The sequence below is a fragment of the Chaetodon trifascialis genome, chromosome 8 (assembly GCF_039877785.1).
Source record: "Chaetodon trifascialis isolate fChaTrf1 chromosome 8, fChaTrf1.hap1, whole genome shotgun sequence".
In the NCBI taxonomy this organism is placed as follows: domain Eukaryota; kingdom Metazoa; phylum Chordata; class Actinopteri; order Chaetodontiformes; family Chaetodontidae; genus Chaetodon; species Chaetodon trifascialis.
This window is the reverse complement of record NC_092063.1, coordinates 5808339-5830015: the sequence shown is the minus strand read 5'-3', so window position 1 is coordinate 5830015 and position 21677 is coordinate 5808339. Positions and strand designations below refer to the sequence as shown.

The following is a 21677-nucleotide window of genomic DNA, read 5'->3' as shown; positions in this document are numbered from 1 at the left end:
TTACAGCTACAGTTACTAGTTACTTTCCAGATTACACTTTTTCATACCCTGCTCAGTGAAAACCATGTATCTCCAAAATGAGTGATTTTGAATTTCTCTGGTAAACTGAGTCTTCCTTCGTGGGTTGAGAAGATTCTTCTTAAAATGAACTTGTCATTTAAAAAGTCTTTTGGATTTGCTGAAAATGTTTCTACAGATACGTGGTTTTCACAGGACAAACATGATGATCTTATAGAATATGATTCATTGCTGTAGATTAAACTAGCCAACAGTCTGTAAAGTAGTTATAATTAGCTCAAACTTACACATCTATAAGAGTAAAATGTAACATACATTGACAGCAGTAATATTAATCCAAAGTCAGCGTATAACAGTGAAACATGACTCATTTTACGTTTGATACTTCTTGCTGATCATACTTAACATAAGTCAGGTTTTGAATGAGGGAAGTTTCCTTACAGTGGAGTATTTTCTCATTGTGGTATTTGTACTTTGACTTGAGCAAAGTTAAGATCATTTTGGCACCTCTTATCCTCTACAGGGAGAAATTCAAATGCTATCCAGCAGTGTGAGAAGTAATTAAAATTAGCTCCACCTGCCGCAACATTAATGTGATGTCCACATTAATGCATCAGTAATCACAGTCCAATATTATAATGTACATTAATCTGAAATGGGCCGCACTATATGATGAGCATTGTTGCTTTTGGTACTTCATGTAAAGTAAATGTTTACTTGTTTCATCTTATCAGAGTATTTGTACTCTGTGGTATTTGTACTTAAGTAGAATATCTGAGTACTGTTACTCCCAGCAGATGTTTATTTTGACTTTTCTTCTCTCTTGCTTAGTATTTTTTTTCGCTGTCTCAGCAGCAGCAGGCGGTGTTCAGGTGTTACAGCTGACTGCACTTTAACTGGTCACTGTGAATATCCTCAGACTCACAACTGAAACAACTGATAATACACGAAGGCTTTAAAAGTCATTTATTAACCAAAACTCAGTTACCAAATGCAATTTACTTTGAGATATGAGAAAAAAAGCAGCAGATCCTCTCATTTAAGAAGCCTGAGTTTGGAAATGTTTCCCGTTTTTGCTTGAAATGAAGACTAAAATAGTTGCTGATTATTTTTGGGTTATGAATTAATTGATTAACTGAAGAATTAAATTAATTAACTGAAGAATGTTTCAGCTCCTGTCATCGCTTTGGAACTCGGATTTCACAATTTTCTGACTTTAAATAGACCAATTTATTAGCAAATTGGCTAATTAGCAATGAGTTGCAGCTCTAACATACGTTGTGACCAAAATTTGATTCAAATGTTTGCAGATTATCTGAGTAACTCCACGATGCGTCCTGTTCGCTGCCAGGAGTCGCCGCTTTGTGTCACAGCCAATGCAAACGCTACAGAAATGTGGGAGGAAAGCGGCTCAGCTTGGTGAAATGTTGGTCATGATGAGAGAGAAAACAGGCGCTCTTTGTTCGTGTGAGCTCGGGCAGATGTTTTCCTCTCTCTCTCTCTCTCTCTCTGCAGATGTTTCAAATCTCTCCATCTTCATGCATGATGCAGGGCGCGCGGACAGTGTGATTCCTCTCTTGGCATTCACCGCGTGCCTTAATTGTATGGCTATTAAATCAAGGTCCGCCGTGAACACGAGGAGCGGCAATCCTTGTCCCTCACCGGGGAAAGTTGGAGCTTTATGAGCCTTTGATGGAATGAAACACAGAGAGAGAACATGAATGACTCTACAGGCCCGAGCGCCATCGACGCAAAGCGAAGCTGTCCAAAATGTCCTCAGTCCTGATCTGTATTTTATATCAATAACACAAATGTCGCATTTTAACAACATAATCACACAAACACCTCTTCTTTTTCTCCTTCTTGTCCTTGTCGGTCATCGCCTTCTCTCCTAACGCCATAATGAACTGTGCGGATCCTGGGGTCCGGCTCCAGAGTGCGCAGCGGCAGCGCGCCTTCAGTCCGCCTCACAGCAGCTGGTATTCAGATCTCCAGCTGACTCTCCGCCGTGGAAACATCCCCTGCGCTGCATGATTTAAAGAGATGGACATGGAGGTAAAGCAGGCCAAACAATACCGTTTCCGGTGCTGGCGTCGGCTGAGGCAGGCGGACAGGCCCGCTGATGGTGTCCAGTCAGGGGGGATGAAGACGCGCTTCAGTCCCATCACACCTTCGGGTTAAAACAGCGAACCCAATATTTCATTTTTTCTAAATTAGACATTTCTCCCCATCAAAAGCCTCTCCGTCCTGATTTCATACCTCGGTCCTCATAGGCTCAAGCATTAACGTCATGACGTGGATGCGGTCGTCGCTGTCAGACGCTGGATGCTGCCTCCAGCAGACCAGGTTCATAAAATCAATCTGTGCTACAGTTTCTCCATCTCTGAGGACGGAGAGGCTCTGCGGGCCGCAAGATGCGCTGACCAGGGTGCTGAAACCAGACACTGCCGGACGTTTTCCACTGCACCGGAGCCTTCAGCCAGCCTGCTTCAGTCCACTTAGTCTCTGCAGGAAATGAAGCCCTGGTTTGCTTTATTGCAAATAATTTCTGTCTGTGGGTGAATTATAGTAATAAAGTGGAAGACGCCCTCTAGAAATGGGTCTGGGGAACACTGCACATGTGGAAAAAAAACAAAAAAAAAAACAGCTGTATGAACCCTTATGTGGCTCCAGAGGGCGCTGCTGGAGTCTAATCAACTGCCTCAAGTGATGTCACTTGAGTCAACATCAGCTGAGACTGAAAACCACAAGTTTGAAAATTAAAAAATGAAAATAAACGATCTTGCCAAACCTCCGCAGCCTGCTTCTCATCTGTGTTTAAGGATAGCAGCTCGAGGCTGCTTTAGCCGCTACTAGCATAAGCAATCTCCGAGGCGTCGCAGGTTTCTGAAGAGCCATCGTGAAGCTCAGTTCATTTAATGTAGTCGCTGTAGAAAATCTTAGCGACAAATAATCAGCTAAAGGGAATACTTTTAATTCTCATTTGCAGAGTAAAATAAAATCTTATTACTGTTGATTGTTTTAGTTTTTATGAGATTTTACTTGACAAAAATCCAAATTCTAGTTTATTCTTCACTAATCTTTTATTTCCTCATGCTTGTAGTTAGCAATTCAATAAGTATGAGATCAGAGTAAGAGATGATTTAATGTCCTTTCGTGGGAATATGATGTCATAGTTTTTCAGAGATGTTAACTTTAATCTTCTTTTTAATTTCCACCATCAACAAAAATCAGATAACACAGAAAAATGTAAGGGTGAGGGAAGATGCACTCATTGCTCTAAACCACTAGGTGGCGTCCTGTCCCAGACGGGACTTGGGAAAAACTATTTGTGAAAAGGCAATACTAAGATTGAATTTAAACATCGCAGGCAAGTCATAAAAGATCCAAACACATGGTGCCAAAAGTCCAATATGCATTCATTTCATCGGAAAGTTGAATAATAATTATGATTATTATTATTTTCATATAATTTAATTTCAATATTTTGCCATTATGAAAATATTCAAGTGTCATTACATATTGTGTGTCCTCAAAGGGACACTAATATGTGTACAAAGATGTGACTATTGACAAACACCAGAGACAAACTGTACAATACCGCAGAAACACTTTATTAAAATACAACTATTGAGTTGAAGAATTATCTATAATAAAATCACTGTAAACACATAAACCAGAAATGTTTTTAAATAGTTTTGATGAAGTGAAGTGTGAAGTCCTTTAAAGCAAACTGCCCGTCCGGACACAAGTCTTTGTTTTCTCGCCCATTAACTGGCAAGACACTGATTCGAGTGGATTTGAACAACTTATTCCAAATTAGATAAAATACGACATTTTTTTATTCTACTCCCCAACAAATGCATGATTTCCTAATCAAAGTATATAACTGTGACCCATAAATATTTGTGTTTGTGGCTGAACCACACACACGTTAGGGAAGTCAGAAGGAGCTGAGAGACACTAATGCATTGTTAATTTTTGCCTTTTCATTTCTTGCCTCTTGCCTCAAACCCAGAGAAATCTACAATTTCAGCCCAGTGGCAGAAATTCCACACTGTGCGTTTAAGCAAAACCTGTACCTTCAGTTTTTATTGTCCTTTACAAGTCAAACCGGACTCAGGGATCAAGTCAGGCCTTAAGGCAATCAGGTTTCAAGTAAGTAAAGTCTGACAAACTGACAAACAGATCGTCTCAATTTCATGTTTTTTCGATGCAGCAGTCACCAACAGCTTGCTATTTCTATGTAGTCACTAACAATGTAAACATTTCTGTGAGGAAATTAAACTTTCGGCCTTAAATACGTAAACAGACTTTGTACAATGCAGTCACATTTAGCATTGTTACCCACTTAAACATGATAGATATTCAAGTTCCTTCATTTTCAAGACAGGAAGTGTGCTGAATTCACCCTTATACGATCAGCACGACTGTGATTCCTGTCAAAGCGATGAAAAGGAAAGCATGAACTCATCCCATCCAAAACTGCAGCTCTTTCTGTTAAACACTGTGTTTAGAATTTTTCTCTGCTTCGTTCGTAAAGTGGGATTGACTGTGCAGAGAGATTTAAACGTCTCACGAGTCAGACACAGACCAGTATTTGCAACCAAAGGGGGTCAAATCACCACAACCCGGGTGTAATCCTCCACGTCGAGGCGGCGAGCATCTCCAAAGATGAGGAAAACACCGAGGCCTGCGGCATTTACTAAAGTGATGAGGGAGAAGACGTTTGCCCACGACAGCGTGACCTCAATCAGGTAACCTGACAGGGAGACCATCACCAGCCCTGTGCAACACACACCGGAGGAAAGGAAGCATTTGAGATCAGTGCTCACAGCAACAATGGAGAATTTAGATTTTACACAGCTAGAACGTACAGACATCTCCTGCATACTGCAAAAACATGAATAAGCATCCTGGATACATACCCATAAAAGCACCCAGCATATTCATAAAACCTGTTGCAGAAAAGGAGCATTGATTAAAAGTCAAGGACTACGATAAGCACAGTTTTATGAAGCTGAGATCTCTGCTGATAGACTCACCATAGAGGGCGCCGGCGCACGATGGAGTGAGGTCCTGCACATTCACAGACACTCCGCTGAAACACGATGAAAGTCATTACATAAACAGCTGAATCTGCAGCTTATTGAACAAAGATAACTAATGTACAACACTATAAAAATATGGCGGGGTTAAAGGATAAGCTTGGCGATACACTATATTTTTATTCTTGTCAGCAAATCCTGTGAAAAGACCAAAACCAACAACGAATCAGTCTGACTAACACGCATCGTCTGTGTATCCAAAGCCTGATGTATCTCCTCCATTGTTGCCGTAAAACTGTTAAAAACACACCAGTGAGCCTCAATGTTGCACTGAGGTCGACTTCACAGCAACTAGAGCACCAAATGTGTATTAATCCACTGCAGGAAATAGTCCTCAACAAATGCTTGAGTAGTGTTAAATATCTAATAATAATAAAGATGAACTATCTATTTGTGACCTTCAGTAGGAACCAATAGGATGATGCCACGGTAGGTCTCTAAGGTGTGTAGGGATGCATAATAATGTCCAACATTAAGGGAAGATTATGTAACTATTACCTAAAACCAACAGCTTCTAAGAGATCAAAGAAACTGTAGAGGCGCCAAATCAGAAAAAAAAATGTTTGCACAGCGTTGCTCTTAATGTTTGGTGTCTGGGCTCCGACCTCGTTATTCCCTCAAGGTGTCACAGAGTTCAGCACAGCAGGAGTGGAGGAGCCACAATACTAATTTCCCATCACGTGTTGGGGAAGTCAGAAGCAGAGCCTACAGGTGGATGTTCAGGTGGAGAAGAGGCTTTAGAAATGCTTTCAGGTGAACGCTGTGGCAGCAGAGTGAGTGGAGGCCGAAGGCTTCAGCGGCATGATTAAGAGGCTATATGTTGCAGTGAGATGCCTGAACTTGTTCGCAGGCTTCACTACATATTATCTAAAAACACAGCTCGCTTTTCATTGTTATGCCAACAAGCCTACTTCTGCAAGCATGTGATTTTAACTGTACTATTACTTTTTGATATTTCATGTTTGTCTTTCTTACGTCTGTCTCCTCTCTTTCGTTCTGCGTTCCTCTCTGTGCTGACTATCAATCATGTTGCGTGTAAAGTGTTATAAGTAAAGGTGGAGATGAGGGTGGGAGTCATTGAGGGACACTAAGTTAGTTAGTTTTGGTCTTTTTTGTGAGAATTTGTTAACAGTTACAAAACATGGAATGACGCCAGCTTTATGTTGACTAAGGATGATCTAACATACCCGCTGGTGAGGGTGGATGCACCTATAGCAGCAGAGACCAAACTCACAGCGGAGGGAAATGTGACGGCTTCAGACAGAAGCATAATAAACACACTCGATACGCCCATGCCGACGAACTGAGGGTGGAGAGACATGCAGGATGAGACGTTCATAATCTACAAGTTATTTTGCTTTTGCTTTCAGGTTGCTTAAGATTCATACTAGTTCAGACTAAAGAGAGATTGAAGTTTAGTTCAAATGTCTGCTGCAGTTTGTTTACACCGTTAATCTGTGAGTTCACCTTATTATACAGTATATACATGTATCTTATATGGCTAGAACCCTAACTGACTATCTCTTGATACACTTACGTGGACCAAAATGCAACAGTGATTCACATTTCTTCCAGATCATTTGCCCCGAGGAAGCTCTACAGCTTGTAATAACATGTTTGAATCACCGAGGAAAAATTCCAACATAAACACCTACGCAGCTAGTCTGGACAAACCCTCCACGCAGACACACTTCATCACCTGGAAACACAACTGTGGTGCACTGACTTAACGTACAGCCTGTCCACACTTACCTGCATCATCTTTCTTACAGATAACACACCATATCCTATGGAAAAAAACATAAGATTTGTATTTATCAAAGGTACACTTAGTTAAAACATATATCAAAATAAAGTAATGACTCTTGTTTAATACCTTGGTTTATGAGAAAATCTGCAAAATATCCTCCACCAAGTGCTGATGGGATTGCGGCAAGCCATGGAATTACGTTATACACCCATCCCTGCAACAGAAGACAACAGCAACATTAACCTGTTCGTCCTGTGGTGTCGACGTGGAACAAATGAGGGGACAAGTTCAGCGAGCTTACAGGCTAAAAAAAACATACTGTAGAGAAAACAAATACCTTGGCATGTGGAAACGATTCTTTGAAGTACATCGGCAACCATGACAATAAAGTGTAGGAAGTACTGCATGCGCACATGTGAGCGAACACCATGGCCCTGAGAGAGTCGACGACAAAGACAGACGGAGAGACGGGATGAGGCTGAAAACTCAAGCAGGCATGTGTGGATGAACGCTGACGGATTAAAGAACATGTACCAGACAGGTGGCTTCTTAAAAAGCCTCAGCCAGAGTGTCAATGACAAACTCTTGTGTGTGTCATTCCTCAAACCCATCTGCTTCGGGGCAACTTCACCTGAAACACACATTGCATGTTATGTTTTACTGCTGTGTACTCTAAGACTTACTGTGACACTGTTTATCGCTCAAAAACACAAGACTGCAAATAGGTTGAGAGTCTACGCCATGCTAATTGTCATCTTGCTAATGTTTGCTGAGTTGGCCAAATTAAAATTTTGACGTGACGATGGCTCTATGTGGACAGTTAAGAGGTCATCAAAGTTCATCCTGAGAGGGGCGTGAAGGGGTGTCATGACAATCCCTCAATTTCAGACATTTCACTGAAAGCTCAAGTGTCAACCTCTGGATCTGAAAAATGAAGCCAACGCAGAAGTGTAACTCGAATGGCCACTTCATGCTGGCTGCAAAAGCGAGTTAATCCCCATAGACTTCCATATTAAAATGACCAATTTTACAGCAGAAATAAACACATTTACAGCCTGGTTCAAAATCAGTTCATCAGCCGAATGTTTATATAACTCAGTGAGTTAAATTATGCATAATTATTCGGATGGCTGCATTGAGTGTTGAGTACTGAGTGACAGTTAGCTGATTGGTTTCAGCAACCAGGCTTCCTCTATGCAGCCTCAGCTCACTGAGCTTTACAGTGGCTCTTCAGAAACCTGTGGGTGCCATCATGGAGACTACGTCCATGTTTTATACAGTCTATGTGAAAACCACAAATGTCAACCTCATGGTGGCGCTACAGGAAAAGTCAGATGATCACCTTTATCAGGATTCATCGTCAAGGAACCATTAATGTCTACACAAAATATCATAGAAATCAATCAAGGAGTTGTCAAGATATTTCAGTCTGGAGCAAAGTGGTGGACTGACTAACGCTGGTGTCCACAAAGAGACAGAGGAAGGCTCATTTAGCCGTCTTCATACTCGAGGCCCAAGCCATATAGGACAGCAAAGTGATGACCAATGATCAGTTTATTATTCAGGGGTACATGACTGTCCAGTTTAGTTACAATACCTTTTAAGAGACACTGCCACACAATGAATGCCCACAGTCCAGACAGAAAACCAGTAGCATAGAACACGCTTTCCCAGCCATACCAGTCCAGCATCAGGGACCCCATCCCACCTGCTAGCAGCGTTCTGAAACAGCAACAGCAAAAAAGGTGTCACCAAATAGCTGATGTGTTTATAGGCGGATTGGTGTGTGTGTGTGTATGTGTGTTAGCTTAGCATACCCAAGATGGGTACCGCTGTGCATGGTGCTCATTAAAAACCCTCTCTCTCCTTCCAATACTCGTTGTGAGCAAAGGCTGGCCAAAGACGGGAAAAAAACACCTATGAGACATTATGACATAAGTAACATGTGAGCTTGGACAGTTGGTGATTCAACTCATTCATATTTCTTGCAGCGCCGGAGCTTTTAAAGGAATAGTTCCACATGTTGGAAAATGTGGTAATTCACTCAAGCGTCTGATGAAATGGTCAATACCACTTTCATGTCTGCTCAGCACAGGAAATGTAAAGCCAGCAGCTAATTAGCTTATCTTAGCATAAAGACTGAAGGGGAGTGAACGGCTAGCCTGGCAGGTGGAGCCTGGATAGAAATTCTCCTGTGTTTCCATTCTGTATGCTAAGCTAAGATAACTGGTTAGCTGGTTGTAGTTTCATAATTTGTGTAGGGACCTGATAGGGGTGTCGATCTTCTCATCAAACTCTTGACAAGGAAGTTAACACTTGTATATCCCAAAATGTTGAGCTACTCCTTGAAGTCCTTATTTCAATGCTGTAACTGGTGCAGTGCTCACCCTGCAGCAGTCCCATGAGGAACCTGGCAATAGTCATGAGAGCGAGGGTGTAAGAGCCTAGATGGGCCAGAACAGGAGTACCAGCCGTGATCAGAGCCCAGGACGCTGCAGAGATTAACAGCACACGCTCTCCTCCCACTCTGATGGCAAAGATTACGGATAAAGTGAAGAATAAATATTACATGAAGTGAATTTGCACATTGTTTAAATAGAGGCACGTCACGTCATGCTGTGCCGTTTTACCCGCTGAGTTGCTTACCTGTCACTGGCATGCCCTCCCAGGATCTGTGTGAAACAATAACCCCAGAAGAATCCACCCAGAACCAGCGCACAGTCCACCTTACTCCACAGGAAGTGTCTGGCCAGTGACACTATGCAGATTGGCATGGCCATCCGGGCACAGTAGAGCAGGCAGGTGCCCACAAACAGTGTCAGGATCCATTTTCGAGCCAGAGGTCTACAGGAATGATGGGAAAGTGTTTGCACTTAATCACATGGATCGAACCATGATCAACTGTAATTAAACAACAGGGTAAACACACACCCTGAGGGTTGCAAGCCAGGTCAATATTACCAACATTTAATAAGACAGTGCTAAGCCTGTAATTTAGCACAGCAGTGCTTTGAGCTTAATGCTAACACCAGTGTGCTAACACGGTCAAAGTGATAATGCTAGCATGCAGATGTTTAACAGAGATGTTATCTCTTTCACCCTCTTAGTTTAGGTAATATTTGTTCATTACAACTATTGACAGTACAGCTGAGGCTGATGGGAATGTCTTTAGTTTTTCATAAATTTGACCAGTTGATGGCACTGTATGTTAAGAGAACACAAGGTATTACAGCTGATCCTCTGGGGGTCATGAATAATATTTGTACAAAATTTAATCAAGACATTTCAATTAAAAAAAGTCAGCCTGCTGGTGGCGCTACAGGTAAAGAAAAGCCATGAATGTTTATACAAAATTTCATGACAATCCATCCAATAGTTGTTGAGACTTTCCAGTCTGGACCAAAGCAGTGGGCCGACTGACTGACTGCTACCACTACCCAGAGCTGAGACGCGAGCATCACTATTTAAAAATACTGTTCCAGCAAAGCAAGCATTTTAAGAAATTATTTACAACGCAGTGTACACTGTAAAGACATGAAGGCAGCCTGGTGACACACACTCTTAAAACGCACACGTATTAATACAACAGAAGAGTCTTAATAGAAACAACAGATAGAGACAGCACATTAAGGAAATCTCAGCATGGTATTCTTCATCTGATCTAAACCTTAGGCAGTCTCACCTGGGCCACAGGTTTTGGTCTTCTGGTGCGTCTTTGTCGCAGTCATTGGCAGTGTAAACATCAGGCTCCAATAAAGAACCATTGAAGCCATTCCTTACGTCTCCTGATGTATGCTTGTCAGCCATTCAGAGAACACTGGCGTCTTCTCTGTTGTTGGTGCAACACTGTACTGAGAGGTGCGCTTCAGCTATACCTCATGTCCTCAGGCAGACAGGACAAACAGGTAAAACTTGTTGAGACAAACCTCAAAAAGCGCAGCAGCTTGTGATTCACAAGACTGACAGCAGAGGTCTGAGTGGTGGTTTTACTGGATAGAAAATCTGCATATGCATTGTTATAAGCTTTCCGTGTTTGAAACCACCAGCAGGTCTTTTGAGTAGAACCAAGAGTAACTCTGGAGGAAAGTTTCCATACATGCACATTCACATCTCAGAAACTGGGAAAACAGCTCTTGTATGGTTCACAAAAGTTTTGTTTATTTTAATAATTGCAAATCTGATCTTAAAAATGTTGAATAATAAAAGGGATGTGAGCTCTCTGGGTCTCAGTATTTGTCAAAGCCAATATCTATAAAGACGTTACAACCTTAAAAGAAATTAAGGATGGACAACTAGCAGCAAGTTTTTTTTATAAAAGTAAAGAAACAAAATAAACAAGCACAAGTGCCTTTCCCCTTTGAAAAAAAGATACACTTACATGCAGTTAAAGTGAAAATACTAACAGCTTTTAAAGTGGCAAAATGGACAGCAAGTTCTGTGACCCTTTTCAAAACGCCCGTTCAGATCCAAAATGTCAACGCTTTGTTAAAAAGAAAGAATCAGTCTGAATAGATTTTACATATCAGAGATTTCAAACTGGGGGGCCGCAGTAACTGGCCCTGTCATTCCTCAGCACTTCCCGACAGGAGCAACCCTTTCTCTCACGCAGCATATAATTTATTATATAACCTCAACCCCTTCTATCATAAAACCAAACATAACCATTTGGAGCATGTCGGGGGCGGGGCATACCAAACTCAGCCAGAGAGCCAGCCATCTCTCATTTCAACCCGTCAGTCAGGACGGATTTCCCCCGTCTCGAACACTCGTGAACTGATGCCTCTGCTAGGCAGGCCATCCCATAGACACACTGTAAAGGTACAATCAAATTTCAAGGTGTAGAAAGCATGTGGCTGATTCTGTTGCAAATTGTCGAACATCATCCTAAATAAAGTCCTAAAATATTATATTAATTAAACGTATATTACATTAATAAAGTGTGTTATTCCATTTAGTTGAAAAATACTCACATTTTGTGTATGAAATTTAAATTTTAAACATATTTCTGTTTTGAAACTATCTATACTCTTGCAGTACGTCATCGCAATCTAAACATATCTTCATTTCAAAAAACAAAACAAAAAACAAACAAAAAAAGGGGGAATTGTGTGTCTGTTGTTTCAAAGTTTAAACCATTACAGTTGTACTCCCCTCCATCCTGAGGAGCTCAGCTTTAAGCTCCACACACGCCACAGTATTAACATTGTTCATTTATACCATCAACTCTCTTTCTGGCAAAATAATGTCTTGGTGGGGAAAATGGTCACAATAAATAATACTACTGGCTTAGGCTTTAGAAAGACAAAATATAAAACAGCAATTTGAATTTTGTTGTCTCCAAGATTTATCTAAAAATCCAGGATCGGCATTTAACTAAATAATTTCTGTCAATTTGCAAATACAGCCATTTACAGTTTGCACAATGAGTTAAATCTTACCTGTCATGAATGAAACATGAAAAAACAATGTAGCATTTGTTTATACACATATGTTACCTGGTTGTCACACAGTCACTGACTGATCATAAATTAAGGGGACGTGGAAGGTGGTCGTTCTCGTCTGTTATGTTCACTTGGGGTCCTCGATGGTGCCCGTGCTAAGGTCAGTCATTTTGGGATATTTCACCTTCTTCTGGTCCAGCTCATTCTGTGCCCACAGCAGTAACTTAAGAAGTTTAGCCAGTTTGGGTGTCGACTCCCTGTTTTCATAGTCCAGCACAGCTTGGTTCACCTCGCTCCACACCTGCGCATCAAGATATGTGTTGTAGTCAAGACTGAATAAACAAATTTTGTGCACTGTGTTCTTAATGCATACATGTAGCGACACACCTCTTATACATTTGGCCTTTTGGTTTAGATTGTTTAGTTTGGTGTAAAATATGATAATTGAGGTGATGTTTTGCATCACATCAAAACTAAACCACGGTTATATCTCCCTGCTGACTGTGACCTGCTCAGGAAACCATGTTATTAGTTGCTCAAACTGTCCAATCAATGGGTTACAGTCTGTAAAATGCTGCAGACCAGAATTAAAGGGCACAGGAGCTCAGTTACAAAGTAAAAATAAGTATTTTGTACCATAATATTACAGGGATAAAAGGCAACAATATTACAATTTTCACTTGGACCTGACAAAATGAACTGAACATTTGGTGTGGAAGCACCCTAAAACTGTTGCCCACATCTCCAAACCAGCCTACCTTTTGCCGCTGCATCATGTTGAGCAGGTCTCCAAAGGGTGACTCTTCTGGGTTGTCAAAGGCCAGAAGGGCTAATGTTCTCTCCATCTCTGTCAAACACTCGCGGCTCTCCTCCCCCTGCTCGGCCAGCTGTGTCTGGGCAAACTCCAGTGCTGACTCAGTCTCCCTTAGCCTGATTAACTCAATCAAATGTTGCTGCTGCAAGAGGGGGGATGAAGCACAAGCAGTGAATGTTGAAGTTCAAGCTTTATCTAGCATCACAATATTTTCCAATTAAAAGAGGAAAAAAATTGTACTATGTACAATGACAGTCTGCTGCGGGTTATTACCTAAAGGGAATGGAGGGGGTTAAATGTTTACTCTTATTTTAACAGTTCTCACTACACTGCAATACTGCTGCTGTGCCTTAATCTCACTTAAGTGAAGATCCGTTGTTCATTTCCAAAGTCTATTAAGTTCAACCCATAAATCTCAGGCTAACATCTTGGGCCAACAGTTAACATTACCTGCAGCATTCGGCACCAGCTACTTTCCAGTTCAAAGACGTACACGCTAAAATCATAACTACCGGTGGCGATTTCAAAGCTCAGTGCACATGTACCTGCAGATGAAAATACAAGTATCGATTGGTGTCAAGCAGCTCCGGGTGTAGGCTGTTGATGAGTGCAATAGCTTCCTGTATCTGTCCCTTCAGGATCATCTCTCTAATCTTTATCCTTTCATCCAAAGAGTCCAGGTCCACACTTGGCTCGATCCCAGACTCCATCCGAAACTTCTCAGCAGCCTCTTTGAATCCCTCTTGAAACAGATGTGACACAGATTAAGGCAGAGGGAGACACGTTAAAGATAGTTCTCAATGATGTCTTTTGACTTGTGCTTGTTGTATATTCAGCTCAAAGTCACTGTAGTCAAGCTACACGCCTCACCTGTCACCAGGTAATTCATAATGAGTCGATTCATGTCCGCCCTCTGTATATGAACATTATTTAATTTGTCCATCCACTCTTCTTTTGTGATGTCTTCTGGCTTTTCAGCATAACTCATCATTGGGATCCTAGAAAGGGGAAAAGCCATTGGAAATACAGTCAAACGTGAGCAAGACTGACACAGCTTGGTCACAGTTTGTACCTACATGAACAGTAACGTTACCACCGTGCAGACATTGATGTTAAGGACTGAGCGTAAATATGGAAACCACACGCTACTAACGAACATGCCAAATTAATAACAAAACAACAGATACGTTATTTCTACCCCTAAAAAGCGCTTGGACACTTGCTAGCGCCACTAAAAATAATCTGGAAATTCTGAGACGCTTCCAAAACAAACCCATTTCCTCCTGGGCAACAGCCCCGGCTAGTTAGCAAACTGTGTGCGTTTACACAACTAACCGTGCAAACACAATGTCCGGCGACTATCCTTTCTTGCAGGCGTGAGAAGACAATACCAAAACAGCAACGCGCAGTCCTGACAGTGCTTTATACGAATAAAACTGTTAATTGCGGGTACACAGACAAGCTTTTCGCTGCTAGCTAACTAACCAAGCTAATTGTGATAACCTCGCGATAGGAACGTCAGTCCTGCGAGCTCTGCGATTGGCGAGAACAGTGACGTCACGGTTGCCGAGGAACAGTTAGAGCAGCGAATCGTCAAATGTAATCTGCTATAAGGATGTGCTGTTTGATTTTATAGCCTACTGCTATCTGTATATACTATATATATGAATATGTACATACATATCTTTCTCAACAAGTTAAATTAATAAGAGGATGAAACATAACAAATGCAGATGCTTCCATACAGGCCATGAGGGTTCACTGAATGTTTGATGGAGGTGACTATCATGTGATCATACGCTATGGCCCTCAGTTACCAGATCTCAACCTAGTTGAACATTGCAATCTTATATTAATGCTTCTCTGTATTTCTAGGAACAAAACCTGATTAAAATTACAAAGATGTTGTAAGAGACGAGGCAGTGTCTTTCAGGGACCCCTGGATGGTTCATGGCCCTGAGGTATCTGCCCTAATTTCCTGTGGATTATCCAGGCGTGACACCCCACTTGGTAGGTTTTCCCACTCACAAAAAGTCAGTCAGATGTTGGATATTAGCTGAAAGATTAGACATGCAGACAAATGATTATGGTTAAAATCAGGGTTGCATCATCTGCCCATTACTTTCTGTAATTTGCTTCAAGATCAATGTGAGATTAGTTTAAATGGAAATATAATGTACAAGCAAAATCAATTAAGATCCCCATGTGTCCTTTCAGTGTCAGTAAATGTTGCTTGACTGTTGCCCTTCTATATCTGAAACTGGATGATAGCCAACATTCAACTGGTGATGTAGTTCCTTCTCATGTTGCTCTCAATCTTGTGTAATAGGCCTATTTTCTGTATTCACAGTCACACTATGACAATGGAAGAGTACTGAACCCAGTCTGACAGACCTTTCTCACTCTGTGTCTCATTTTGACTTATTATATAGGGAAAACATAGGTGTTACATTTCAATTGTCCCTGTAAGCCATGGCAGCAGGACAGTGAGCCAGCATGCACAAAACCAGGACCCTGAAACCAAAGCAGATTACTGGAAATCAGGCTTCTTAAATTTCATTTTATCGGCTACATCTGTGCTTTTTCTTCAGAGGCATGTCAAAATGTCTTCAGTGAAAGAGGCCCATACAGTACATGACGGATATGTTGTGAGATACTGCATGTTTATATGTCAGCAGTCTAAAATTCCATCACTTTATTCATATAGGTCTACTGATCACTGCTGCTGCAGTGTGAATGCTAAAGAACAGGACTTAAGTGCAAATTATAATTCTCACCTGTCATACTGTCATGGTATGGTAAATCCTCTTATTTCTGACAACGGTTACAATCTCATGGACACTGAGAAGATGCACCACTTGATACCACACCTTCATCTTGCCTGCAAAAGGGGTCCATCTTTTGGAAACACCTGGCACACTGCGTCCCTCTACCAGCACTGACCCTTCACCCTGTTAAAAATAACATAATCTCTAAGACCTGTGCTGAATTCACATGTCAACTCAGTCATGGGCAGACATGCATTTGTTATCTATAGCCAGAAGCAGATAAAGTGGACAAAAACAGATAGGGCCTAATATATAAATGTTAATCCTTTTGGGAAACACTCACATTAGCTTGGAGATGTACAGTCAAAATGAAGCTAGAGCTATCATAGCGTAGCTGAAACCACAGGGAAACACCTAGCCTGGCTCTGTCAGATGGTAATATCTGTATATGTAAAACTCTAACAATTAACACGTTTTCTCATGTTTGTTTAATCAGAACAAGAACTGTGTTAACCGTTAATTTGACATTTTTTACGGAAGTGCTGGACCACCTCTGGGCTCCCACTGCTCACTTCCTGGAGTCTCCTCTGGTTGCCTGGCAACTGCTCAGGGCCAATAAATACGCTAGTTCCGCACATAAGCGCCGTAAAACTGTGGATTTTACACTTCAGTTTGTGACAGATTAAAAAAATATATCAAAGCATAGCCTATTCGTTATTGAGCTTGTGCTGGTAGGTGGATTTTATTGTCATTTGACAGAACCAAGCTAGCTGTTTCCCGTTGTTTCCAGGCTACAATCTCATGTAGCGGTTAGCTAGCCAAATCTTCAACAGACAGCCAATAAACGTATTTCCCAACACGTCGATCTTTTGCTTTACGTCTGTTAAATCAGTGATAAGTGCTTTTTAGTAACATTGTCTTGCTTGAAATAATATCAGTTTCTGTGATTGCATGAGCAGATTTTAGCTTTCTTCCTGTGCCCCCCTTTACAATGCGGTAATTAGCTTCCCTTTGCATCCTCTCTCTCCTCCTCATCCCTGTCCGTTTGTGCACGCGCACGTCGGGTCGCCATGGGGTGTTTAGGGGGCGGGACCAGCGTACTGCTGCAGCTGTCCATGGTTGCGTAGTGGGAGCCAGAGAGAGGGTCCGGGTACGTGCGAGATGCAGCCATAGTCACGCTACACTCTCTATAATTATAACCTGCTGGGATCGTTAGTTTTGCAGCGCATCAGAGCCGACTGAAAGGTGAGCCTGCAAGGTGCGTTTCGATCATTTATTTTTCCTCGAGACGCTGGTCCATGCCCTTGAAAATTACTGCTGACGATCCATCCCTGTCTTGCATCAAGAACAGGCCAGGAAGCAAACCAACATGGATGCTGTGCGCTATAGCAGGGCTGCTGCTGATGCTTGCACAGAGATTATGCTCCTAGCATCGTATGCACACTGTTTAATCCTTCTTATAGACAATCGACAACGGGATGCGATTCGTGTGAAAGGGGAATTTCACAGCCACTTCTCAGAACAGACAGTTTTTGGTAGAAAATGTTGAAATAAGCCATACAGGGCTTCAAATTGACCAGTGCCTGTTCAGTTGTGTCAAGATGACACCCATTTGGGAGCAGGAATGGCTTTATCTCTTTCACTTGCAGCATCATTTTGCTAAATCTTGTTCTTTTCCAGTAGGGTTTGGCTGTTTGGATGTCAGTGACTGATTTACTTACAGCAGCAGAGGATGTCAGTAGTCCTGCCAAGATGTCACAGTTACAGTAGAGTAGAAATATATGCAGAAATGTAACCAGACAATTGACCTCATTGGTGGTATTACACTGACAAACTGTGAAAATTGAATTAGTGCTGGGAAATATAATAAATCCAGAATGTTGCATGCATGACTCTCTTCTTTTCCCTATATTTCAGACAGAGATGGGTCTTTCACATATAGCTTGTACAGGACACTTGTATTTAATCAAAACAGACCCGTTGTTGCTCGCTGTCAGGTGGATTTGATCACACAGGCCTCACTTTAGATGATTATCAAGTAAAACAGGTTATCTTAACAAATATGTCTGCTCCCCTGTGTTTGCTTATGAAGCACGGCCTGCAGCTCAAGCTGTACATCTCGTTTTCTGTTTCTTGTGTCCAGCTTGTGGACGTGAGGCATCATGGCTGAGCAGCAGAGGCAGCGCTCTCTGTCCACCGCCGGTGAGTCTCTCTACCATGTGTTGGGAGTTGACAAGGTGGCCACAACGGATGACATTAAGAGATCTTACAGGTGAGGCATCCCTCTGCGACTTAGCTGCGCTCATGTACCTCAGAAATGTGTGCTGTGATTAGCTTTATTTCATTGTCCTTTTGCCAACTTTCTGTCCAGGAAACTGGCGTTGAAGTTCCACCCTGACAAGAACCCTGACAATCCCGAGGCAGCTGACAAGTTCAAGGAGATAAACAATGCCCATGCAATTCTGAATGACCCCACAAAGCGTAATATTTACGACAAATATGGTTCTCTGGGACTGTATGTGGCTGAGCAGTTTGGAGAGGAGAATGTCAACACTTACTTTGTCCTTTCAAGCTGGTGGGCAAAGGTAAGACGGAGGGAGGGCTTCGACCCAGTGCTGTTTGCATTGTGATGTCTTTTTTTCTGCTTCTCTTACTTTTTGCTCACACGCCGACTCTTCACTTCCTCCTGTGAATCTGCTTGCCTGCAGGCTCTGTTTGTATTCTGCGGCCTGGCCACTGGCTGCTACTTCTGTTGCTGCCTGTGCTGCTGCTGTAACTGCTGCTGTGGAAGATGTAAACCACGGCCTCGAGAGGGCCAGGACCAGGAGTTTTATGTGTCCCCCGAGGACCTGGAGGCTCAGCTGCAGTCTGATGAGAGAGGTGAGACGGAATCACCTGTGTCGCCCCGTCCACTTTGAATTGGTTCGATGGTTATTAACAGCAGGGGGCTCAATGCAAACACTGAAAACGCTGTTTCTGTTTGTCAAACAGAGGCTGGGGGTGACCCTATAATGCTGCAACCATCAGCCACAGAGACAACCCAGTTAACATCGGATGGGCACCACTCCTACCACACTGACACCGGCTTCAACTAACCCTCAGTTCCTGTAAATCCTGGCCTGCGGTCCTGCCTGCTTCCCTGCTCCACCTCAGTGAGATGAAAGAAAGGGCCAATCCATCTTTCCACTTCAGACAGACAGCCATGCGGAGGAGAGGGACTAGTAAGCATGGCCCATGAAAGGAACTAAGGTTGAAGTCACATCCCTTACACCCCTCCCTGATTGGTCCACACCTTATTCCCCCCAATATGAGAAGAAAGCGAAACAGCTAAATTGTTTCCTTTTTATTTCTTCTTTTATATTTCTTGGCCTTTAACCGCACAGGTCGCCTACCCCCCCCCCCCCCCCCCACACACACACACACATTCTGCATCATGGTGTAGCATGCACTGTTTCTAAAACATGGTCTCCAGATTTTCTTTTACCTTTAGCAACACTTTTACTTTGCAAGACTCGTAATGTAGGTGCATACGTATGTGCAATATGTTCAAATGACACGGAGGAGGAAGAGGGGGTGAAGTTTACGTGATATCTTATGCTCATGGAAAGGAGAGCCATGGCTCAGGGAGGTGCTGGTTAGGGAGATGCGTTTGTCAGCTGAGGTGGTCGGTGCCATCATGAAACCTTCAACAACACAGTTGTCATATATTAGTGCATTTTTTACTTCTGATTTGCAATCAGTGCTGTTTTAGTTGAAAATGCCACCTGCCACAGTCAGACCTACAGTACGTCTTTGGCACTGTGTTTGTCTTTAGTGTGCTCCCCTGAGTGTTTTTAATCGTGAATCATGAGGTTGTAAAGGCACAGAGCTTTATTTTCAGACAATATTTCATGAACGCCTGCTGACATAACATTTCTACTTTAGATATTAATAAGAGTTGGCTTTCCTTTCCTCTGCCTCAGCTTTATTTCAGCTCACTCTTGCAGGATGGAAAGGACTCTTCTGTCTTTTCTGCAGCACTGAACAGGTTGTCATGACAGTTATTTTCAAGGTAACTGTCATGTTGGTTCATAATTTCCTGCAGCATACACCTATTGTGGCAGGTTGCAGCCCAGGTGGGGCTCAGTTATAGTGTCATGATGTGGTTTTGATCTGTTGCTCTCAGCCAAACCTAACAAGAATTTTCATTTCATTTAGTTTGTTTCATTGCTGGTTTTTCTGTCAGTAGTTACATCTGATTTATTAAAAATGTTGATGCTGGATCCATAAATTAGAGGCATAAACTTTTTAAAAAATCTCATGCAAAGCATTGATAATTAGAATTTAAATTGCAGAGCTTTTCATTTGTGGAGGAAATACATTTTTTTTGTCTAAAGTGTGGTTGCAATTGAAATAATATAATTCTGCTGTTTTATTTTCGTTTGTTTGTTTTTACCAACCGCAAAAAGAATTTATTTCAGCAACATCACGACTCATTGAGACTGAAAGATATTCACTTCATCTAATTCTGCAAATATTTTTGTCTACTTATTGTACTCTATGAAGCCAAGGCGCTCCAGGTAATCCAGCCGGCTCTGATCGGAGCTCTTTATAGGTAGAAGTGACAGATCTCTAGCAGCAGCAGCACCTGCTTCAGAGGGTGACATGTTTTTTAACTCTGGGCTGTCTTCAACATGTCACGTAGTTAATGTGAAAATGTGAAAAACATGTTACACTCCCCACGGCTGGGGAAAGCTGACTACAGAGCATCCACATGGGAATATTTTAAGTCGTGAGGAATATGACTCTCATCATGTTTTTAGTCCTTGTGTTTTGAACTGAAGTCCAATGCTGTGATCGTTTATCATTGTTGACTTTTTTGCATCCATGTAGAGCTCGTGAGGCATATCATCTGTGAGCCAGCGCAACAGGCAGCTCCAAGTAAAGTGACTCTAGATTTTTCATACTACTGAATTTGCAAATTGCCATAAATTGCCATGAACATCGTTGCCACTGTCAGTTTCATCACTGCTAATAATGTGTTTCAATGGTTTACAATTGGTGAGCTCCTGTTGCCCACCCTCTGCTATTAACGGTATGGATGTTGACCTCTGTGGCCCTTGTATGATGTTTCCTGTAACCTTTGATGAAACATAGATGTTCCCGTCATGGCTTTTTCATTGAGATACTGAAAAATGCTACTGTAAATGTTCTAAGTTGAATGCACTGTGTTTAAAAAACTATAATGGATCAATGATCAGGAAATGCCTCCATAAAAAGACAACATAGTATAAAGTGTAACTATAGTGAAATGGTTATATGATGAATTTTATTTATTTCATACTTTGTCATGTTTCAGATGATGATTGGCTATAATTTTAACTGGTATGGTGTTGTAATGTAACCATTAAATTTAGCGAGGAATGGTTTAATGGTTAAGGTGGCTTGTACATACACTTGGCCCATATAAAGTATAAACCTTAACGTTTATGTTGTAGCATGGTAATTGTGTGTCTGGAAGAAAACAAGTGGATCATTGATCTGATTTGCTGTTGTTGAATAAATGTTCCTGAACATTGTGTCCTTATTAGGTTTTTTTTTTCACCTCAGGACAAGAGCAGCATGGTGCCATAATGGTACCACCATCAGTTTGCATCGTTTGGAGAATTTGATTTATGTTTAACACAAAAACACATATAAATTAAGCAAATACGCTGCTTCACTTATAATTTCTAAAAAAGTAAAAGTCCTACAAAGACTATGTCACTTAAGTATTTAAATTTAATCAGGAGAATGTGG

The 21677-nt window shown here is 41.8% G+C and overlaps 3 protein-coding genes across 4 annotated transcripts; 1 reads left to right on the top strand and 2 right to left on the bottom strand.

Moving 5' to 3' along the window:
* Window positions 1-4246: 4246 nt before the first annotated feature.
* Window positions 4247-10683, bottom strand: LOC139335455 (voltage-gated purine nucleotide uniporter SLC17A9-like). The gene is made up of 13 exons (XM_070969066.1): window positions 10559-10683; window positions 9523-9720; window positions 9264-9403; window positions 8694-8793; window positions 8474-8598; window positions 7411-7507; window positions 7214-7310; window positions 7003-7090; window positions 6879-6913; window positions 6314-6429; window positions 5064-5119; window positions 4947-4976; window positions 4247-4804 (listed from the first exon to the last, which is right to left on the bottom strand). Exons 1-13 carry the CDS (start codon window positions 10681-10683, stop codon window positions 4635-4637), a joined length of 1377 nt encoding a protein of 458 aa, XP_070825167.1. The 3' UTR covers window positions 4247-4634.
* Window positions 10684-11011: 328 nt separating this feature from the next.
* LOC139335732 (glucose-induced degradation protein 8-B homolog) lies at window positions 11012-14631 on the bottom strand. The gene is made up of 5 exons (XM_070969494.1): window positions 14467-14631; window positions 14002-14129; window positions 13677-13873; window positions 13076-13273; window positions 11012-12618 (listed from the first exon to the last, which is right to left on the bottom strand). Exons 2-5 carry the CDS (start codon window positions 14120-14122, stop codon window positions 12445-12447), a joined length of 690 nt encoding a protein of 229 aa, XP_070825595.1. The 5' UTR covers window positions 14123-14129; window positions 14467-14631; the 3' UTR covers window positions 11012-12444.
* A 2365-nt stretch (window positions 14632-16996) lies between these two features.
* On the top strand, window positions 16997-21457 carry dnajc5aa (DnaJ (Hsp40) homolog, subfamily C, member 5aa). 2 transcript variants are annotated; one of them, XM_070969071.1, is made up of 5 exons: window positions 16997-17144; window positions 18043-18171; window positions 18271-18484; window positions 18608-18779; window positions 18891-21457. In XM_070969071.1, exons 2-5 carry the CDS (start codon window positions 18062-18064, stop codon window positions 18992-18994), a joined length of 600 nt encoding a protein of 199 aa, XP_070825172.1. In that variant the 5' UTR covers window positions 16997-17144; window positions 18043-18061; the 3' UTR covers window positions 18995-21457. The 2 variants fall into 2 exon arrangements, with proteins under 2 accessions (XP_070825172.1, XP_070825174.1); XM_070969073.1 differs by having other exon boundaries at window positions 17018-17157.
* Window positions 21458-21677: the final 220 nt, after the last annotated feature.